Below are 16,312 nucleotides of genomic sequence, written 5' to 3' on the forward strand. Positions count from 1 at the left end.
TGTCATGTAAACTGGAAGCAAGGCACCCTTTATTTGTTCCGCGGGGGGGGGCCTTGCGCAGCACACCCCAAGTGCCCCTTGCCAGCGCTGGACATAGCTCTCCCCCACACGCTGTTTACCGGTGTTATCTGCCTTGCAATCAGCTGACTCAGCCTAAGCCCCCCCCCTATACGCTCATTTGCTTCTTTGGGCTCTCGAACTACTAAAGAAAAATTGTGCTTTCACTCGGCTTTGGTGACACAAAAGGTTAAGAGCTATGATTTGCATATGGTCTTTCTCCTTCTGTATTAGCGTGGCAGACTGAAAAATGATGGTCTGGAGGGTTGCCCATGGTAATTGGGATGGTTAAGAACAATGTATAACGTTCCAGCCATCAACTTTCAGTTCTGCACTGTACTATGTAAAGAAACCCGCTTTTCGTCCACAGCGAGATCCAATGTTATCTCACACCTCGGATGCATGTTAGAATTAGGAAGAGGAGAGCAGCTATAACCCAGTGCACTAAAGCCCACCATGACCGTATCTTTGGTACTCACCAGTTTCATATCTTCAGCTGCTCCAAGTATTGTCAATCCCACTACCTGCAGCACATACACAGTAAGCTAGAAGAGTCGTCCCTGTTGCAACCATACACACTACAATGTAGTGGACACACTCGGAGGTTGTCAAGCTGGACGGCCATCTTAGGAAGGTGTGATTACTCCATGTTATCATGCATTGTTTTTCTTAACATGGAAAATTGAATTCTATTTGGTTTTCCAAATGTGTCAATGGTGATAATACTTTAATATATGATGGCTGCTGCATCTAGAACGTTACCAGCGAAATAAATTCCGAAGAGCCAGTTCTACTATTCACTTTGAATCATAAGAAGCGGAGCTGATTAAGACTTCGGTACGTCAACTACCATTTTGAAACTGACATATTCTGGAGACACTATAACAATAACGTTTACCGTAAAGATAACGTATGAAATACGGTGTAGTTTACTGATGAAACAGGAAGTAGTCCGAATACCTATATAAGTTTGCATCAAAAACATAAAAAGGCAACAAAAAAAATGAAAACGATGTTTACAAATACTACTTAAAACTGCAAAAAAGAAACAAAAAATGAAGAATGGCTTTTCGGAGGATTATACATTTCTATGACATTCCATCTATAAATCATAAAACAGAATGATTTCAAGATGGAAATCGTGCCTACGTGTCGCACAGCGAGAATCATGTTCTTGTCTGCTTTCTGTTTCAACAACGGATGGGCTGTTTGTTATGGTCGCAATATCTGGCTCTCACTAGTGACGGTTTCTCTGATGTCAAAACGTCAGAGAAACGAATGGCTTGCCGGGAGTTGCAGTCTTCCACTCCTCTGTCAGGAGTCCCTCCCCCACAGTTCTTTCTGTAACCCTCTGGGAGTTGTAGTCATGCAGTCAGGCCGCCGCCGGCGGCCCTGCGCGATACCCCTGGGGAGAGAAAACTACAACTCCCAGAGTGTCGGCTTCGGCAGGTGGGAGCTTTTGATGTTGGATGTCAACATGGCGGTTGTCAGACAGACAAAGACAGTCAGTCTGATGTGATTGAGGAAGGGGGGTACAGGGACAGGCTGGCAGGAAAAGGGATCCTTGGTCCTGCCTATCTTCCGATTGCCAACTTCCACTTTCTCACCTTGATAGGACCAGGAGCCTGGGGCAGGTGCCTTGGGCGCCCCTCGCCAGCTGCTGCTGCTAGAGTGGGAGGAGGCTGCAGCACCCACAGGTCAGTAGATGGTGCCTTTCCCAGACGGGTTCTTTTTTCTGTGTGTTTCTCTGTACCGCAGCAGCTTAAATATTCATGCAGTGGGTGGGCTGCTTCACATGAGTCCCGTTCAGTGATGATTCCTGATCTCATCTCTTTTCCACCCTCACTCATCGTTTGCCTTGGGTCCCACTATGCTGAATAATTAGACCCGTCACGCCCGCCTTAACAGAAGAAGGGACATTTGCATGTATTTCTTTGGTATAGGGCTGCATGAACCTTTTTTGTGGGTGGGGGCATTTAGCAATACCAACAACCAATATGTTTATGCAAAAGGAAAACCTATTTATATCCCAGTCGGTTTACATAGGAGCGGAGCATATGTAAAAAGAGGCATTTTTTTACATTTAAAAGTTGAAAATGTTTGCATCTCTGGTTACAGAAGCGCGAGTTTGTATCCCGAATACAGGAAGTTTGTATGCATGCTCAACTGCGCCGTTTTTAGGTAGATTATTCACAACCAAATAGTCACCCATTTCCCCCCCCCCACACTACATGTTCTCCGGATAGTCCCCGAAGATTTAGGGCCTTTTGTACTCTGTAGAGCGGGCAGTGTGATAAGTTCTGCCTTGAAGCGTTGCACGTACTGGGGACACCATTGATACAACAAAATAATTAACCCTCAGCTGCTGACAAGAAAAGATTTTTGTGGATGTAGTCTGCGGTACGGTTGAGAGCTTTCTTTGATGTGCACCCAGAGCTCCGTCCTTGCTCGCTCGAGGTGATGTATTTTTGATTTGGATTCCTTAATCCAGCATGCACGTCACTTCGGTGTATACTTTTGAGTGTCTGTATTTACCCTTTATTTTTCGGGATTTAATATGTGCAAAGTAGATCAGTGATTGCACTGATCCATTAATAAGTCATTCACACCGATACCATTGTCATCGATCATCCGCAGATAGAATGTGCATGATGCGAGTGCCGTTAGCAAAAAGGTGCAAACCATATTTAAAGCGACAGGTCCTATTGACACACAAAGTGACAGGTTAATCTAGTTTAGAAACCCTGTGTTTGTGTACATTTCCCTTGAAAATATCTGTTTCTATTTAGCAATGTGTTGCCTATCCACTTCCTCTCTTCAGTGACGATATTTGTTACTGAGTCCAGGCAGTGATATTATATTTGGGTTTCACTGTAGTTGGTCCAGCAAAGCGTGTCATTTTTTTCCAGTTACATTTGCCACTTACTGCAGAATTTGCCACTGGATTGATGATATTGTTATGCTAAGCGCATGTCACTGGAATCGGGGTCTTTGTACAATGAACCTGCCCACTATCCCCACCAACCATTCCAATATGCTGAGCCCCGTCACTCTGCTCTTAGTGTTATGTTATGTTGGTTATATCGCGGACTACTACTATTTGCATGCGCTCACGTGGCTCTGTAATAAAGTGGTTGGGGTAGATTAGTGAGGTAAGGGGGATAGAAGTGAGGTTTTGCTCTTCTCTTGGTACCTGCAGAACCAGGAAAAACTGACATCTGTGTGTTGGCTTCTGAGTGTACTTTGAGTGCATTGGGGTTATTGTGTCCGGAGGGACAACGTCCATAGCCAGGGAACTCGCCCACTGCAGTGCCCAAACATTGTAAAACAGTTTCGTTTCATAATTATTTAAACACATGATTATACAAATTGACACCACTCTTTAAATTGTGGGATAAAAAAGGCCACAGGGTTTTCTACCTTATTACATCAATAACAAATTGTGACATTCTTTATGGAAAAAGAGTGACGCAAGTGACCAGCTGTCGGGACATGTCTTTTAATCCCCAATCGGGTGAGGGTGGTTCCATCCACCCCCATCTTTTATCTGGCTCAGCTTCCCCTTACATTACTTTGCATTTGCCCTGGCCACAACTCCTTAGCCATTTCCCAAAAGACCTAGCACGTCTGTGCTGGTTACCGCTGGTCTCGGCTAGAGGAGTGCCGTTGATGATGTGACAATGGTGATGTACAACCCCCCCCCCCCCCACTCCCTCAGTGCTGTGGCAGTGTAGGCAAAGAGGCCTCCTAGCCCTGACGCGCCTCCTTTATGTCAGCTGCTCGACCCTCATTGGACACGTTTAAGCGTAGCTGGCCAATCCTCTGCCCCTTGTCTGTTTGCCACCATGTTGCTGTACTTTTGCAGGGTTTGCTTTGCTACCCCACTTGATTGGTACACCATCCCTCAACACTTCGCTCTCGGGGTGTGGCAGGGGATGGGATATTGTGTCCCTTGGGACATCGTCCCGGTTATGCTTGAGGCCTTCTTAGAGGCTGCCTGCACCAGCCTTGCGCCCCCCGCCAGAGTCTGGGTTGTTTGATATTTGCAGCAGTTTGTTTTTGTGGCAGATGTGTGGCTTGTGTGTAGTAAGGCTAGCCCATGTGGGTGTGTGTGGTAGGTGGGAGAGGAGCGAGGGAAGAGCAGGGGTGGTTGGTAGCGCCTAAATTCAGTACAGAGCCTATACTCAAGATGCAGCTAAATTCAATTAGAGACTCCGAAATACAACACTGGTTATGCAGTCCAAATGGTCATCTCTTACGTGAAAGTTGCTGCAGACAGCTTTAGAGGTTAGCTTGAGTCGAATAGGCAAATAGGCAAGGGAGGTGCCCTTAGCCGACTGCTCTGGGACTCACTCCTAAGAGTGCTTCCTGAAGTTCATTGCCCAATCGGGGATATTGCGGTCAGGAGTGGGTTGGGGAGCTTGGAAGGTGGAAGGCAATGGAGGTTGTAGGATGCCGCGGGAGCGCGGATGGTGCTGGGGGCAGGAGAAGGCTTTCAGAAAGGAAAGCTGCTTACTGGCTAGATCTTCCTCAACAGAGCTGCAGACCAGGCGCACGGAGGAACAGAGCTTAAGCAAAAATAAAATGTCAGTTTGGTCCACCAATGGTGGAACTTCCAATGCTTTCTTATTAAGGGATCCCCAAACCTCCTGTTTGAAAGAATTTTGGTAACCCTTTAAATTCCTCTCCTGCGCCTTTACATGGGACAGCCCCATTGTTTAAAAACTCTTACCCACGCCATCGCAATAATGTAACATTTGTTAGGACATTTCTATTCGTTTTTGCTCCATGCGCAACAGTTTAATGTTACACAACACTGTGCCCAGACAATTTGATTTGACCTTTGTGCTGTAACAATATCATTGTGTGTTTTTATTATGAGTGCAAACGTTGACGTCTGGCAGAGCCTCAGGAATTCTAAGATCCTTTTATTAGCATTGCACCCCATTGATCTGCCTGGAATTTTAAGAGGGCTGGGCGTTTTCTATTTTTGGAGGGGGGGTTAATTTTGCAGGACAAACGCACCAAATTTAGCAAACTTCAGTTCAAAGGGCAAGACTTGCCATAAAAGATCAAGTTTAAGTGTTGCACCCTTAACAGAAGTGCTAGGAAGATCACTGGGGAAGACCCTGAACCAAATGCTCTCCTTTGACGTTTGGAAATCAAAGTTCTGAGTTCAATAATGTATTTTAAACAATATTGCAAAATTGCCACTTCAATGTTCTCCCAATCATTCTCCAACCTTTTTCCACCAAATGTCTGGAAAATGTTTTGCCCGACCCAGGAAATTAACAAGGTTATTGTTGTTTCTGGGGATCATATTTGGGAAGCCGGATGTCGCCTTACAGTTAGGCTAACTGCGATGTTTAAAAATCAACACATACTACGGCATAAGTTCAATGCATAACATTCTGTCACACTTGATGCGTCTTTATAAAATACAAACATAGATCACCAACTTTTGCTCGTTCTCTCCAAGTTTTTGGTTTAGTTACAAACTCTCCATGAAAACTGAGGCTCCCAACTATCAAATGTTCCTGCTCTGACAGATAAAGGCTTTCTTTCTTGTTTAATTCCTTTCAGTTCATTGTTTCAGGTTTCATATAGCTGCTTGTTGGTGAGCGTGGAAAATATGACTACATTGCTCCCATCGTCTATTCCCTTCACTGGTTGCCATTCGGGTCCCGGATTAATCTGAAGTTATGTTGCATTGCCTTTGAGGCTGTAAAGTTTCAGCAACTATCATATATCACCAATACAATAAAGAGATGGGTATTTGGAAGACTAAAAGCAAAATGCGGGCACATCTTACTATATCCCAAGTTAGAAATCCTCCAACTCAAAACAGACTTTTATTTGTGATATCCCACACGTTAGTAATGCGGCTCTGGTTTATTGACGCATCGCCCCTTTACTTATTGTTATTCGAAAATATATGAAAACCTATCCCTAGATGAGATCCGGTTTATTTTTGATAATATAATTTTATACTGCCTTTTGTTGTCATTTATATCGTTTGCTTGCAGTTTGGGAATTTCTAATTGTCTAGTCACTGTTTTTCTATCTACTGTACAGCACTCTGTGTGCCCTTGTACAAGGTCCCCACTCGAATAATTGTCCTTAATAAAAATTAAATACAAATTCCTATGGATAAACTTAGGCTCAAATATTTAGCATATTGTATTTCAAACGCAAACCTTTATTTACCCCGGTCATCACATCACACTCTTAAACTACTTATTAGCTGCTTACAGGAACTTCCTGAGATGGTATCTCACTCATCGATTATGTTCGTCTGCAATGTCACATTTCTTAGAGGTTTTCCATAGGTAGTGGTAGGGTGGAAAGCAGACCCAGTCTGGAAGGGGGAAGTTTTGAAGGTATATTCCCATTGAAGCTATATTTCTGATTTGGAAGCATTCATTTTCCTCCACTTCAGATTGTGTCCAGAACTTGATAATACACCAGCATGCAATTACCTGCTCATAATGCTTGGGCTGAATCGCGATCCATAGATACAAGTGAGAGGCCTGATGCCTATTGTGAGGAACTCATGGTGACCACAGCAAAGACAGACAAAATTGATCACAGTTCAAGGGTGTTTATTTAAACTCTATGCACGTAGGAAAAACGCCTAATCTAAACCTAAATTTAAGATGGGAAATCTAAGATGGGACCAAGCGGCGCCCATCAAATGAAAAATAAGACGGTGTGGCGCTGTGTCAACTAATAAGGGCCCATACTAAGAAACCTATTGCCAACCTCTCAACTAACACATATTAGGGTGTGGGATAGTTCTCAGGAAAAGAAGTTAGTGTTTGTAAATACATTGTCAGGATGTGGGAGCCTGGGACTCCCTTCCCCATGTTTTGTGTACAGGTTAAGATGGGAACTTGGAGCACAGCACACACTGGAGCCTTCCCAGCACGAGTCAACAGTTCCAATGGCAGCAATCGGGACTGTCAATGGCAAAGTCTCGTTTCTCCTGAAAGTCTCTAGCCTTCGAGGACCTGATGTCTACAATAAACAAACACACAAGGTTCTCTTTGCAGTTCACATCGGGTGATGGTTTCACTCTTGGGTCCACCTATTCCAAGGCTGACCCTTCAAAAACAGTTCCTTCTCTTAATAGGTTTTGGGTGATGTCTTCACCCCTGGATCTCCCTCGTTCGGGCTTGGACCCGTCTTGACTGTTGGCCTCCCTCCGCTGGGTTCCCTATGGCTTTCAACTGTCTTCTGCTATGGTTCTCACAAAAGTCTGTTCAACAGTTCGCTGTGAACCTCCCTTTCTCAGATTCACGTGAACAGGGTGATAACGCCTCACCCCTGGGTCCCCCCTCTTCGGGGCGTTGACCCTTCTCTGACAAGTGGGACAGTGTACTTCACCTATTTTACAGTGTCTCTCGGTTTCTCCCTTGGTCGGGCTCTGATGAAAAACGACCAGCGGGACAGTGTACTTCCCCTGTCCTCTTCTTAGCGGGGTTCACTCCGCTGGGCTTTTCAATGTCTTTTCAAATAGTTCATAGTGAACATCCTTTGCCTTTGTCAACACACTGTTTCTAGGGACTTTTGACTTTGCCCCCCTCTCGTTAGCCCCTGCTTTTCTTGGTTTATTCTTGCCAACTTCACATTCACTTTCACTTGTAATGTTCACAGGATTCACTCCACCCCGCCCCCCTTTATACTTTCAACCTGTGGGATTCACTTCCCTTACTTTCTCAAATTGGTAGATCAGAGTGTTTCGATTTGTACAAGGATTTTACTAGACCTCCAGCATGACCACTTTGACCTCTTCTGGCGGCTCTCCTACGGCCTTCTGGTTTCTTTAGTTTTACTCAAACAGGGATCGACCAGGGTCTCTCAGAGCGACACTCGCGTGATGCTGTTTCCCTCTGCAGCTGGTCTCCCCGCAACAATTTTACAGTTCTTTCATAGTTCATTGCAGTTCCAACTTGCCACTTTGCGTGCCTCACTCAACACAGCCCGGCTCTTCTAGGTTCTCCCCTGGATTCACTGGCTGAGATGAACCGTTTGACTATCTGCTTTACTGCAGTCAAGACTGGTACCACCGTAGCAGGAGTTTCCCTCGCTCCCTCTTATCAGCGTCGACAAGCTCCATCTACTGTTGACATCTGCTGCAAGACACTTGTGCTATTGTCTGCGGTATTAGGCTCTCCTCCATGAAGGTTCTGCGGAACTCGGACGAAAAAGGCAAGGCCACTTTTCTCCTCGCCACCCTATTGCTTCCTCCCGCCTTTCTCCTTCTATTGAACTACTGCGCCTGCTTAGCCGCCTCGTCATGCAGTCTGCCTTGCTCGTAGTGCCTTTTATCCCTGTGGGGAAAGTAAAGAGACGTTGGGTGTGCGTGGTTATCGTCAGTAATTACCTGATTTGCCTGACCCTTAGGTTGTGACATGTCAAGTAAACAGTTTCATCATCAGTCCGTTTTCTATCACAGTAACGAAAAAGAGGATGTTAGAGGTTTGAAGTGTCCTAGGGGGTAGGATGGGTAAAAGGTGCTACAAGAAAGAAAATGGTTGGATAATTCAGAAAGGTCATGTTTGTAGGAGTTGTGTAACGAAAGGGAAGGACCAGTGTTCTTATCAGAAACTAAACAAGGGGAATTATGGGAACCTGTAGTGTTTGGTCTGAGTAAGTTTGGAGTGCAGGAAATAATAATCAGAGGGACGTGCAAAAGAATGACTGAGTATTATGGTAGGAAACAGGATAGCAGGGATTCAGGGAGATGTAGTTTATGCTCGTTCTGAGGTGGTACCTATCAGGTAGATCAGACATGGAGAGGTTGTTGGATTTGGGCAGGATAGATTTAATGGGAGGAAATGTGGCAGAAGTATTATAGCTTCCAAAGGCCTCAGAGACCTCGTTCCCCCTCGTTGTCCTCCCCGTGATGGTACCGCGTCTCACCTGGGGTATTTCCCCCGAGCATAACCCTGGGTTCCCCTACCCTGGTGATCCTCCCTCATTGGTCCACCCCCAGGAACTGAATCCAACAGCGATGGCCGTGTCCTGGCCGCCTGGATAAGGGATTCCCGGGCCGTACCTGGGAGAACACCCTCAGGTTTCTCACACTATGGATACTGTGGAGCATTTATATCCGGTCACAGTGGTGTTGGCAGTAGGTTTTAAGTCAATATTCAGGAAACTCCTACAGATGGTTTTGTCTTTAGTGTGTGCGACTATCCGCAGATATGAAAGCATCAACAGAGAGACCAGTCCTTTATTGACTAAAGCCTATCTTTTGCACCCAACTGATCCATGCAGTCTTCGCCCAATGAAAGGGTCACAATCTGGACAGTGCGTTCATCATCGAGCACAGCTATTTGTAAGCAGATCTATACTAGGCATGGACAGCTGTGTATTTTTCTTAAATATTCCACTAGTAAGCACATGAAATTATGATAAACTGATGACCAATTAAACATATTGCCCTAGCTTAATGCTTTAATGCCTGAATATTCCTTGCCCCAGTACACCATCCAACATTAAACTGCATGTGCCATATTGGTTAATTATATTGAAACAACTCAGCAAGCTTGTAATACTGGATCTTGGCCATCACCTTCCCAATGTCACCATGACCAAGGTTGAAGATTCTGTTGATGACAGCCAAACGTTTCTGCAGCCAATTATTCCCTAGGTCAATCTTAATTCAATTAAGATGTTTTCCTGTAAAGATAAATTTATGGACCGAGTTTCTTGCCAATACGTGTGAGACTCCAACGATCAAGAGGAGATGCCGTCACGGAAGAATTACACGCTGCAATAGCCTTTTTGGAGCTTGTAGAGAATGGGGATGAATCGCTGGTATATCTTAAGACTATCGCTGCTGTTTCCTCTCACCTTACTCCTATAACTGCTAGTGTACTACTTCTGCTATTTGTCACTGACCGCTGCATGAACCCTCTGCAGTCCTGCTTGCTCTCGTCTTTGCTTTTTGGCCCCTGATTTGATTTCTGACGTTATGACCTCATTATGCCTCTAGATTTCACTCTTTTGATAGTGCATGATTTTCAAACCGTGTACTATCTTGTTTGCCAGGGCATGTTACTTAACATAACCACCACATGTCACTTGTGTACTACCTTTGTTCACTTTAGTGCTGTTTCCCATTTACTATGTTACTGGCTCTTTGCTTTTCTTTCTTTAACTATTCGCTAGTCCAATTTATATTTTCACTGGTGCACAGTGGTATCTTTTCCTGTTTCCACAGTATATGCTACCTCTCATACTTGTCTTGAGAAATCACTTGTAGCATAAAAAGCGTTTCCTTTTTATTAAACCCCCCCTCCAATTAATTTATTGACAAAGCTTATATAGCGCTTTTCTCCAAAGCGCTCAATTACATGCTGTGTGCAGTTCTTCTTACATTGTACCTTTTTAGGCCTGACTTGCTGTCGCTTAGCGGTGCCCTTGCAGCAGGCAAGGTACATATTTCAAGATGCTTGCGAGCCATGTAAATTGCTTGCATCCTGAATTCTGCACGTACGCCACCCCAGCCCACCAAAGGGGAGGGAGGATAGATCAGGGGCAACGCGTTTTGTAATGGAAGCAAGACAATGCGGCGCAACACAGGTTCAAATCCCGATCCACACTTAGAAACAACTCGCTGGTATTAAGGGTGTTATAAATGAACATAACTCGCCAAGACTTCATTATATCTAGCTAGTGGCGAGTGCAAATTGTTTTCCCTACTCGCATGTAGAGGGGAAGTTGGTTGTGAAGCATTGTCGTCGTGATTCAACAGGTGCTTCCACAGAGTGGTTCATTGGATTGCATTGGTATTTTTTTCGCGTAAAAGCGGATCCTGTTAAGTCTTGTTTTTTTTTTTTTATAACCATGAGTGTTAGATTCTCTTACTCCACATGAGACGTTCTTGGCAGTCTTTACATCATTGCACACTTTAGATGAATACATGCATATCTACGATGAAACTGGGCTTTGAAATATAATTTTTTTTTTCCTAAATTGATCTCGACCTTCATTTGAATTGAAGGTCATGGCTTTTCTTTTTTGTATTCGCAATAATCGCTGTTCAGTTGAATGTCTTTTTTGATGCCCTAATTTACTGCTCGCAAGACAAGCAGCCAATTTTAGCAAGTGCCAAAATGCGGCATACTCCGGTTGATCCAAACAATAGGACGGTACTGCTGAATAATCTGATCAGTAAAATATCCATTTTCTTTCGCAGTAAAATGAAATCATACTTTGCAGCCCGCCGCCATCGCGGCTATTGCATTATTAAAGCTCAAGATAATGTGGTGTTATAAATCTCTGGCATGGGGTTTGATGGGCCTGAAAAGGCGGTGTGAGGTATGCGCCTCTTCTGTGCAGACTGAAATGCTATTTGGAGCCGAATTCCTCCTCTGATGTTTACGAAAGAAGCAGTTAAAAGAGACTGTTGCTACGAACAAGACCAGCATTTTGTTTCTCAAAGGCTTCTTTCTTTTGTTAGAGGGGAGGCTTCTGAAAGCAGCCTTTCTCTCCAGTTTTGAGTAGCATTGTTTAAGAGTCCAAATAAGGCAAGACGAGGCAGTCAAAACAAGAATTAGTTCAATCTCTCTTAAGTCTGATGCATTTTTTTTCTCTCTCCAAATTGGATCCATGGCCGTTCATCAGCTTGCAGAATGTTAATGTACCCATTTGTTTCAATTGGGAGTCTGCCGCGCCCTACAGCATGGTTACTCCTTGTGTAGCCCTCCCACCCCAGATGTTTTGGACTACAAATCCAATGATCCTCCACCACTTATTAGGCTGGCTAGGCATCATGAGAATTTAATGCGCCTCACAAAATGTTGAGACCAGTACTGCTTGGAGCATGCAAATACCATGTGACGTCACCTGCACTTGTTACTGGCGATTTTCCACATTGTTTAAATTAACGGCGTTGGCATTTAAAGTGTTGCAGCAAATTATTCCTGAATGTATCTTTTCTTGTCTTAGTCGCCAGAGATTAAGTGGTTACAGCCTGAAATGCTTGGCGATGCTCACTTTGTACAGTAATCCTAGCGTTAGGAATGGGTTATTTAACTTGCCAATAGTTTTGCAATTTGAGGAACTGTACTCTTTAACAAAGAAAGGTTGCATTTCTGTGTGCTTTTAGGCATTGAATAGTGATTGCATCTCATTAAAACCTGCAGCCACCAACTAGCACTACCAGTCATGCGTGGAAGTCAGGCCGTGATAACTAGAACCCACAATTTGTCCAATGTTTATTTCCACAATTAAAAGAAGAAATCGATGCAAAACGAGCTACATAATCTAGGGCTGTGAAATAAGAAAGAAGCGATTATGTATACATGAATACGAAGCTCAACAGATCTGTAGCACGGGTGGGTTTTGTTTTCGACTAGGCATAGCTTTATGTATAGAAGCTTAGTCATACGTTGCTGTTTGCCCTCCCCATGGACAACTTGATTACTAATGATGTTCTCCCAATCGGAGTACTAAAGTATGCCTTTAAACTTTTGCTAATTTTAGAAGCTGCACGTCCTTCAGTTCGTCACGAAGCCAGAGTCCGACTAAGAGCCATGTTGCTCTAATTGGGCATTTTAAAATAAGACCAGTTCCATACCTAGAAACGTCCACTGTACACGCATACATAGTATACCATGAGCAATCAGACAGCATTGCTGCTTGATTGTTAAATAGAAATGCACCATATGCCACTAGATTCTGCATAATTTCTTGGTGAGCAGAGGGTGTAATAATCCCAAATCTCCCTGTTTTTAATCTCACCAATCCTTAACCAATGTTATTTGCCTCGTGCCCAAAAATGCAGTTTATGCAGCCAACTTTCCCATTTATTTGTTGCTACTTAGTGGTATTTAAAGCCACCCCATTTAGACAAGTGTTATCTCTCTTATTAACAAATGCACCATTTGCCATTTCGTTTTCCAACCTATAATTCCTAAAGCACCTCAATTTCAAAATAAATTAAAGGGATTGGAAATTCGGCTGCAGTAGTTTTTCAATTATTGGCCATTTCATATAGCCTTGTAATCTGTGGAAGGGGTTATTTCACCATGGGTCGTTATCCCAAGCAATAATGCCCCCTCCGCCCCCCCTTACCTCCCCCAAGCTCTATAGGGCTTATCACACACCAGGATAATAGCAATATAAGTTTTGGAGTTGTGGTGGTCCTATACAACACGTGAGGCCAATTGTAAGTAAAGTAAATGCACAACACGTTAGTAAATTAAAAGTGCTTTTATTTTGTAATATTTTAATTGGAAACATTATTAGCACGAGCATGCATTAGATGTAATGTAAAAGTGAACAGTTTCTCTATGCAGAAGTAAAAGCATTTTCCCATGTTTTAGCTTTCGCTTGGTTGCTTTTGTGCATTACATTGGATATTTTCTGCTGTCGCTTTAAATGTTCAGTGCTTTTTTGAAATAAATCTTGCTGTGATATTTATCTGCTACTTCTGGAATGCAAAGACAGGCTTTCTCTGATTACCGGTCTGCTTTTTTAGACCGAATGATTGGAATGCAGTCTATATTGGTGCTTATAGACTTCAATCCGAACATTCCGATTGGCTCAGAGAAGGTCAATAATGGTCACCATGTGCTGGTAGGCTTTGTTTGTAATATTACTTTTTTTTGCCGCTTGCAGCATTCCTGTAGTCTGTTTTTTGACATGGGCTTGTGTAGAATTTTTATATGGTAAGGCAGGATGTTTGCCCATCCTAGTATGAACATCTTTAAATACGTTATTCATTTATTTATCCAAGAACAACAATGTGCAATGTAACCAACCCTGGGGCGGTTTGTGTGAAAATAGAATATAGTTAAAATAAAACATTGCAAAGGGTATTTTTGAAAAACATGTAGTAAAAAAAACAGTTGACAAATTGTTGAACCACATGAATCCCAGCACGTTGCTCAAACAAGATGGATTTAAAGCAGACGTTTGAAAAGGGGCTGAGGCCACCAGACGAGTGCTTAAAGAACTGGAGATTGTTCACAGTATATTACTCATCTCAGTGTTTGAGTATTGTTTTTATAAGGATCAAGTACAGCAAGTGTTTGGAACGGAACTGTAGAGGTGATCAATATTTGGATGAAATCTGCATTTTGTGAATAAGGAGCTGTCTGAACTTGAATGTTTGCAGAGCAAATTTTATTTATTTCTAGTTTTCTAAAGTACGTACCAAGCCCACATACTGGTGTCAGAACATTGTAATACAATGTTAGGGAAGTGAAGTTGCATGACGATTCTAGGTAGATTACAATTTCATTTGATAAGGTTACATGAATGAAGAGTTTTAGAATGTAGTGTTATGTGAGGTTTTTCTTCAAATCAACAGTTTTCAAATTTGGTCTTAAGTCATTTAGAGCTGTGTGTTTCTGGAGAGAGTGTAGTGGGAAATCTATTAGCCTGACTTGAGAATGAGGCTTATGCTGGTAGCCCCATTTAATATTTTCTTCTGATTTGGCGTTGTGCCCCCAGAAAGCACCAACTGGTTGGTCAAGTAAACCAGCCGTCTGATATGCTGAAAAGTCTGCAGCCTTTTAGAGGGGTAAGGAGATGGATCACTCGAGGCTGACCCCTGTGTTCAGTTCTGTGTAACATCTGCACACACCTGATCTTCAAATATGTTGAGACTTTTCTAGTTTTCATACATTATTAGGTTGATACATAAACGCCAGTATAATTTGAGAGCGACAAAGCAATGTACAGGGTGTGAGTAGCCAGTGTTTGGGCTGGTATCTTTTAACACTAGCGCCCGACTGTGCGATCTGTACATCCACTGGGCTTAGTCCATGGTCAGATATGTTAAAACCTCTGTGACAAATGAAGAATTAGGTACTATTTGATGCTCGACGAAGGATCATGGCCGCTCATTTAACTGCGCCAAAATTAAATTCCTTCTTGTTGGAACAGAATGAGGATAAAGCTCTTTCTGGGTTCTTTTATTTTCCTAGTCCCTGGGTGCTCTCGCTCCCATTAGCACCAGAGTTTGAAATCTTGGCTTTCTCTTTGATGAGCAGATCTTCTCAACGCTCAGTGCAGTAATTGTGCAGTTGCTTCCTCTAGCTAAGAGTTGTATATTCCAAGCACTGCGAGTGGCAGCAGCTTTTAACTCGAGGCGGGGCTAAGCAAATGTACTTTTAAGCTGGTCTGCCCTTCCATCTGATTGGACCACGTCCAGCTAGCACAAATCGTGGGGCTGGTTAAGAGATTGTCTCTGTAGCAAAACAATCTCTTCATTTGTTGACTATAGGTAATCGAGTCCTAGTTTAAAATGGCCTATCTTACTTTCAAATGTCTAAATTATGCTTCATCATCTTGCTCACCAGACTACGCAATATATTCTCGCTGGCCCACTCAAAAGGTCTAGTCGTGTCCTACTTCTGTCTCCTTTCAAACTGCCTTCCAAAGGCATAGATTGCTTTACTGTCCACACACTTACATTTTGTATTGCCCTCTTTCCGGTTATTGGAATTCACATTGCTGTTTGTCTTTAGTTCAATGAACAGCATCCAGAGGCACTTGTTGCTACTGATGTTCTGTGCAAATATCCTAAATCAGTCTCTTAATCATTATGCTTGGCATAGCCTAGAACTGCATGTGAACTAGACCATGCATTATGGTGACCTGCTCTTCATACTCTTGAAAGGATGTGGAACATATCAATCCGTATCATTCTCGTCAGTGACGGTCCCACTACCTCAGAGGCTTCATTACACCCCACCGATATTGGCTAAAAAGGTTTGAATTGATGTATTTATTCCTTGTTAAGGTACAATCCCAGTGCTTTCTGTGCTTAGCATTAGCATTTTTTGTATATAGCGCTACAAACCCTCAGGCATCTGAGCGCTGCTTATTACTCAGTGTGTGGTGCTCATTTATCGTCCTCGGAAGGATGAAAGACTGAGTTTGGCCGGGATTCGAACCTGTGTCAGCAGGCTCTGCACGGATGTCCAAGCGAGCGCTGTGCTATCTGACCGGATAGTTACAACTTTTTTGTTTTATTGTGAACTAACTTAATTGATTGTTTAAAAAAATTAATTAAATAAATCCTGATCATTTATCAATAAATGCATGTATATATTCAAAGAAAAAACTTTGCTTGCAGGGACGTTAATGTGAGAATTTAACACAATAAAACCTCAGAAATTCAGATAAAGCCACCTTAACCTTGCAGCCTATCACCACAATCATGACCTCACAGATCACATCACGGATGACATCACTAATTACATTATAACCGTAACTGGCATTCAGCATG

The 16,312-nt window shown here is 43.1% G+C and overlaps 2 protein-coding genes across 12 annotated transcripts in view; one reads left to right on the forward strand and one right to left on the reverse strand.

The window, feature by feature from the left end:
- The window catches only part of INTS9 (integrator complex subunit 9), a 1,072,683-nt gene extending 1,071,985 nt beyond the window's left edge, over positions 1-698 (reverse strand). Inside the window, exon 1 of one of the 2 annotated variants that reach the window (XM_069605700.1) lies at positions 537-698. In XM_069605700.1, the coding sequence (XP_069461801.1) occupies positions 537-545 (9 nt within the window). In that variant the 5' untranslated portion in view covers positions 546-698. The remainder of the gene's footprint in view (positions 1-536) is intronic. The other variant, XM_069605699.1, reaches the window with a different exon arrangement.
- A 787-nt stretch (positions 699-1,485) lies between these two features.
- The window catches only part of HMBOX1 (homeobox containing 1), an 802,934-nt gene continuing 788,107 nt past the window's right edge, over positions 1,486-16,312 (forward strand). For 5 of the 10 annotated variants that reach the window (XM_069605704.1, XM_069605701.1, XM_069605702.1 and 2 more), the window contains exon 1: positions 1,487-1,754. The gene's annotated coding sequence lies outside the window, so the exon portion shown is untranslated. Of the gene's footprint in view, positions 1,755-16,312 lie in introns of all 10 variants that reach the window. The other 5 variants (XM_069605705.1, XM_069605707.1, XM_069605708.1 and 2 more) reach the window with 2 other exon arrangements.

This window comes from Ambystoma mexicanum, chromosome 4p (assembly GCF_040938575.1).
Source record: "Ambystoma mexicanum isolate Mex_15411 chromosome 4p, UKY_AmexF1_1, whole genome shotgun sequence".
NCBI lineage: Eukaryota > Metazoa > Chordata > Amphibia > Caudata > Ambystomatidae > Ambystoma > Ambystoma mexicanum.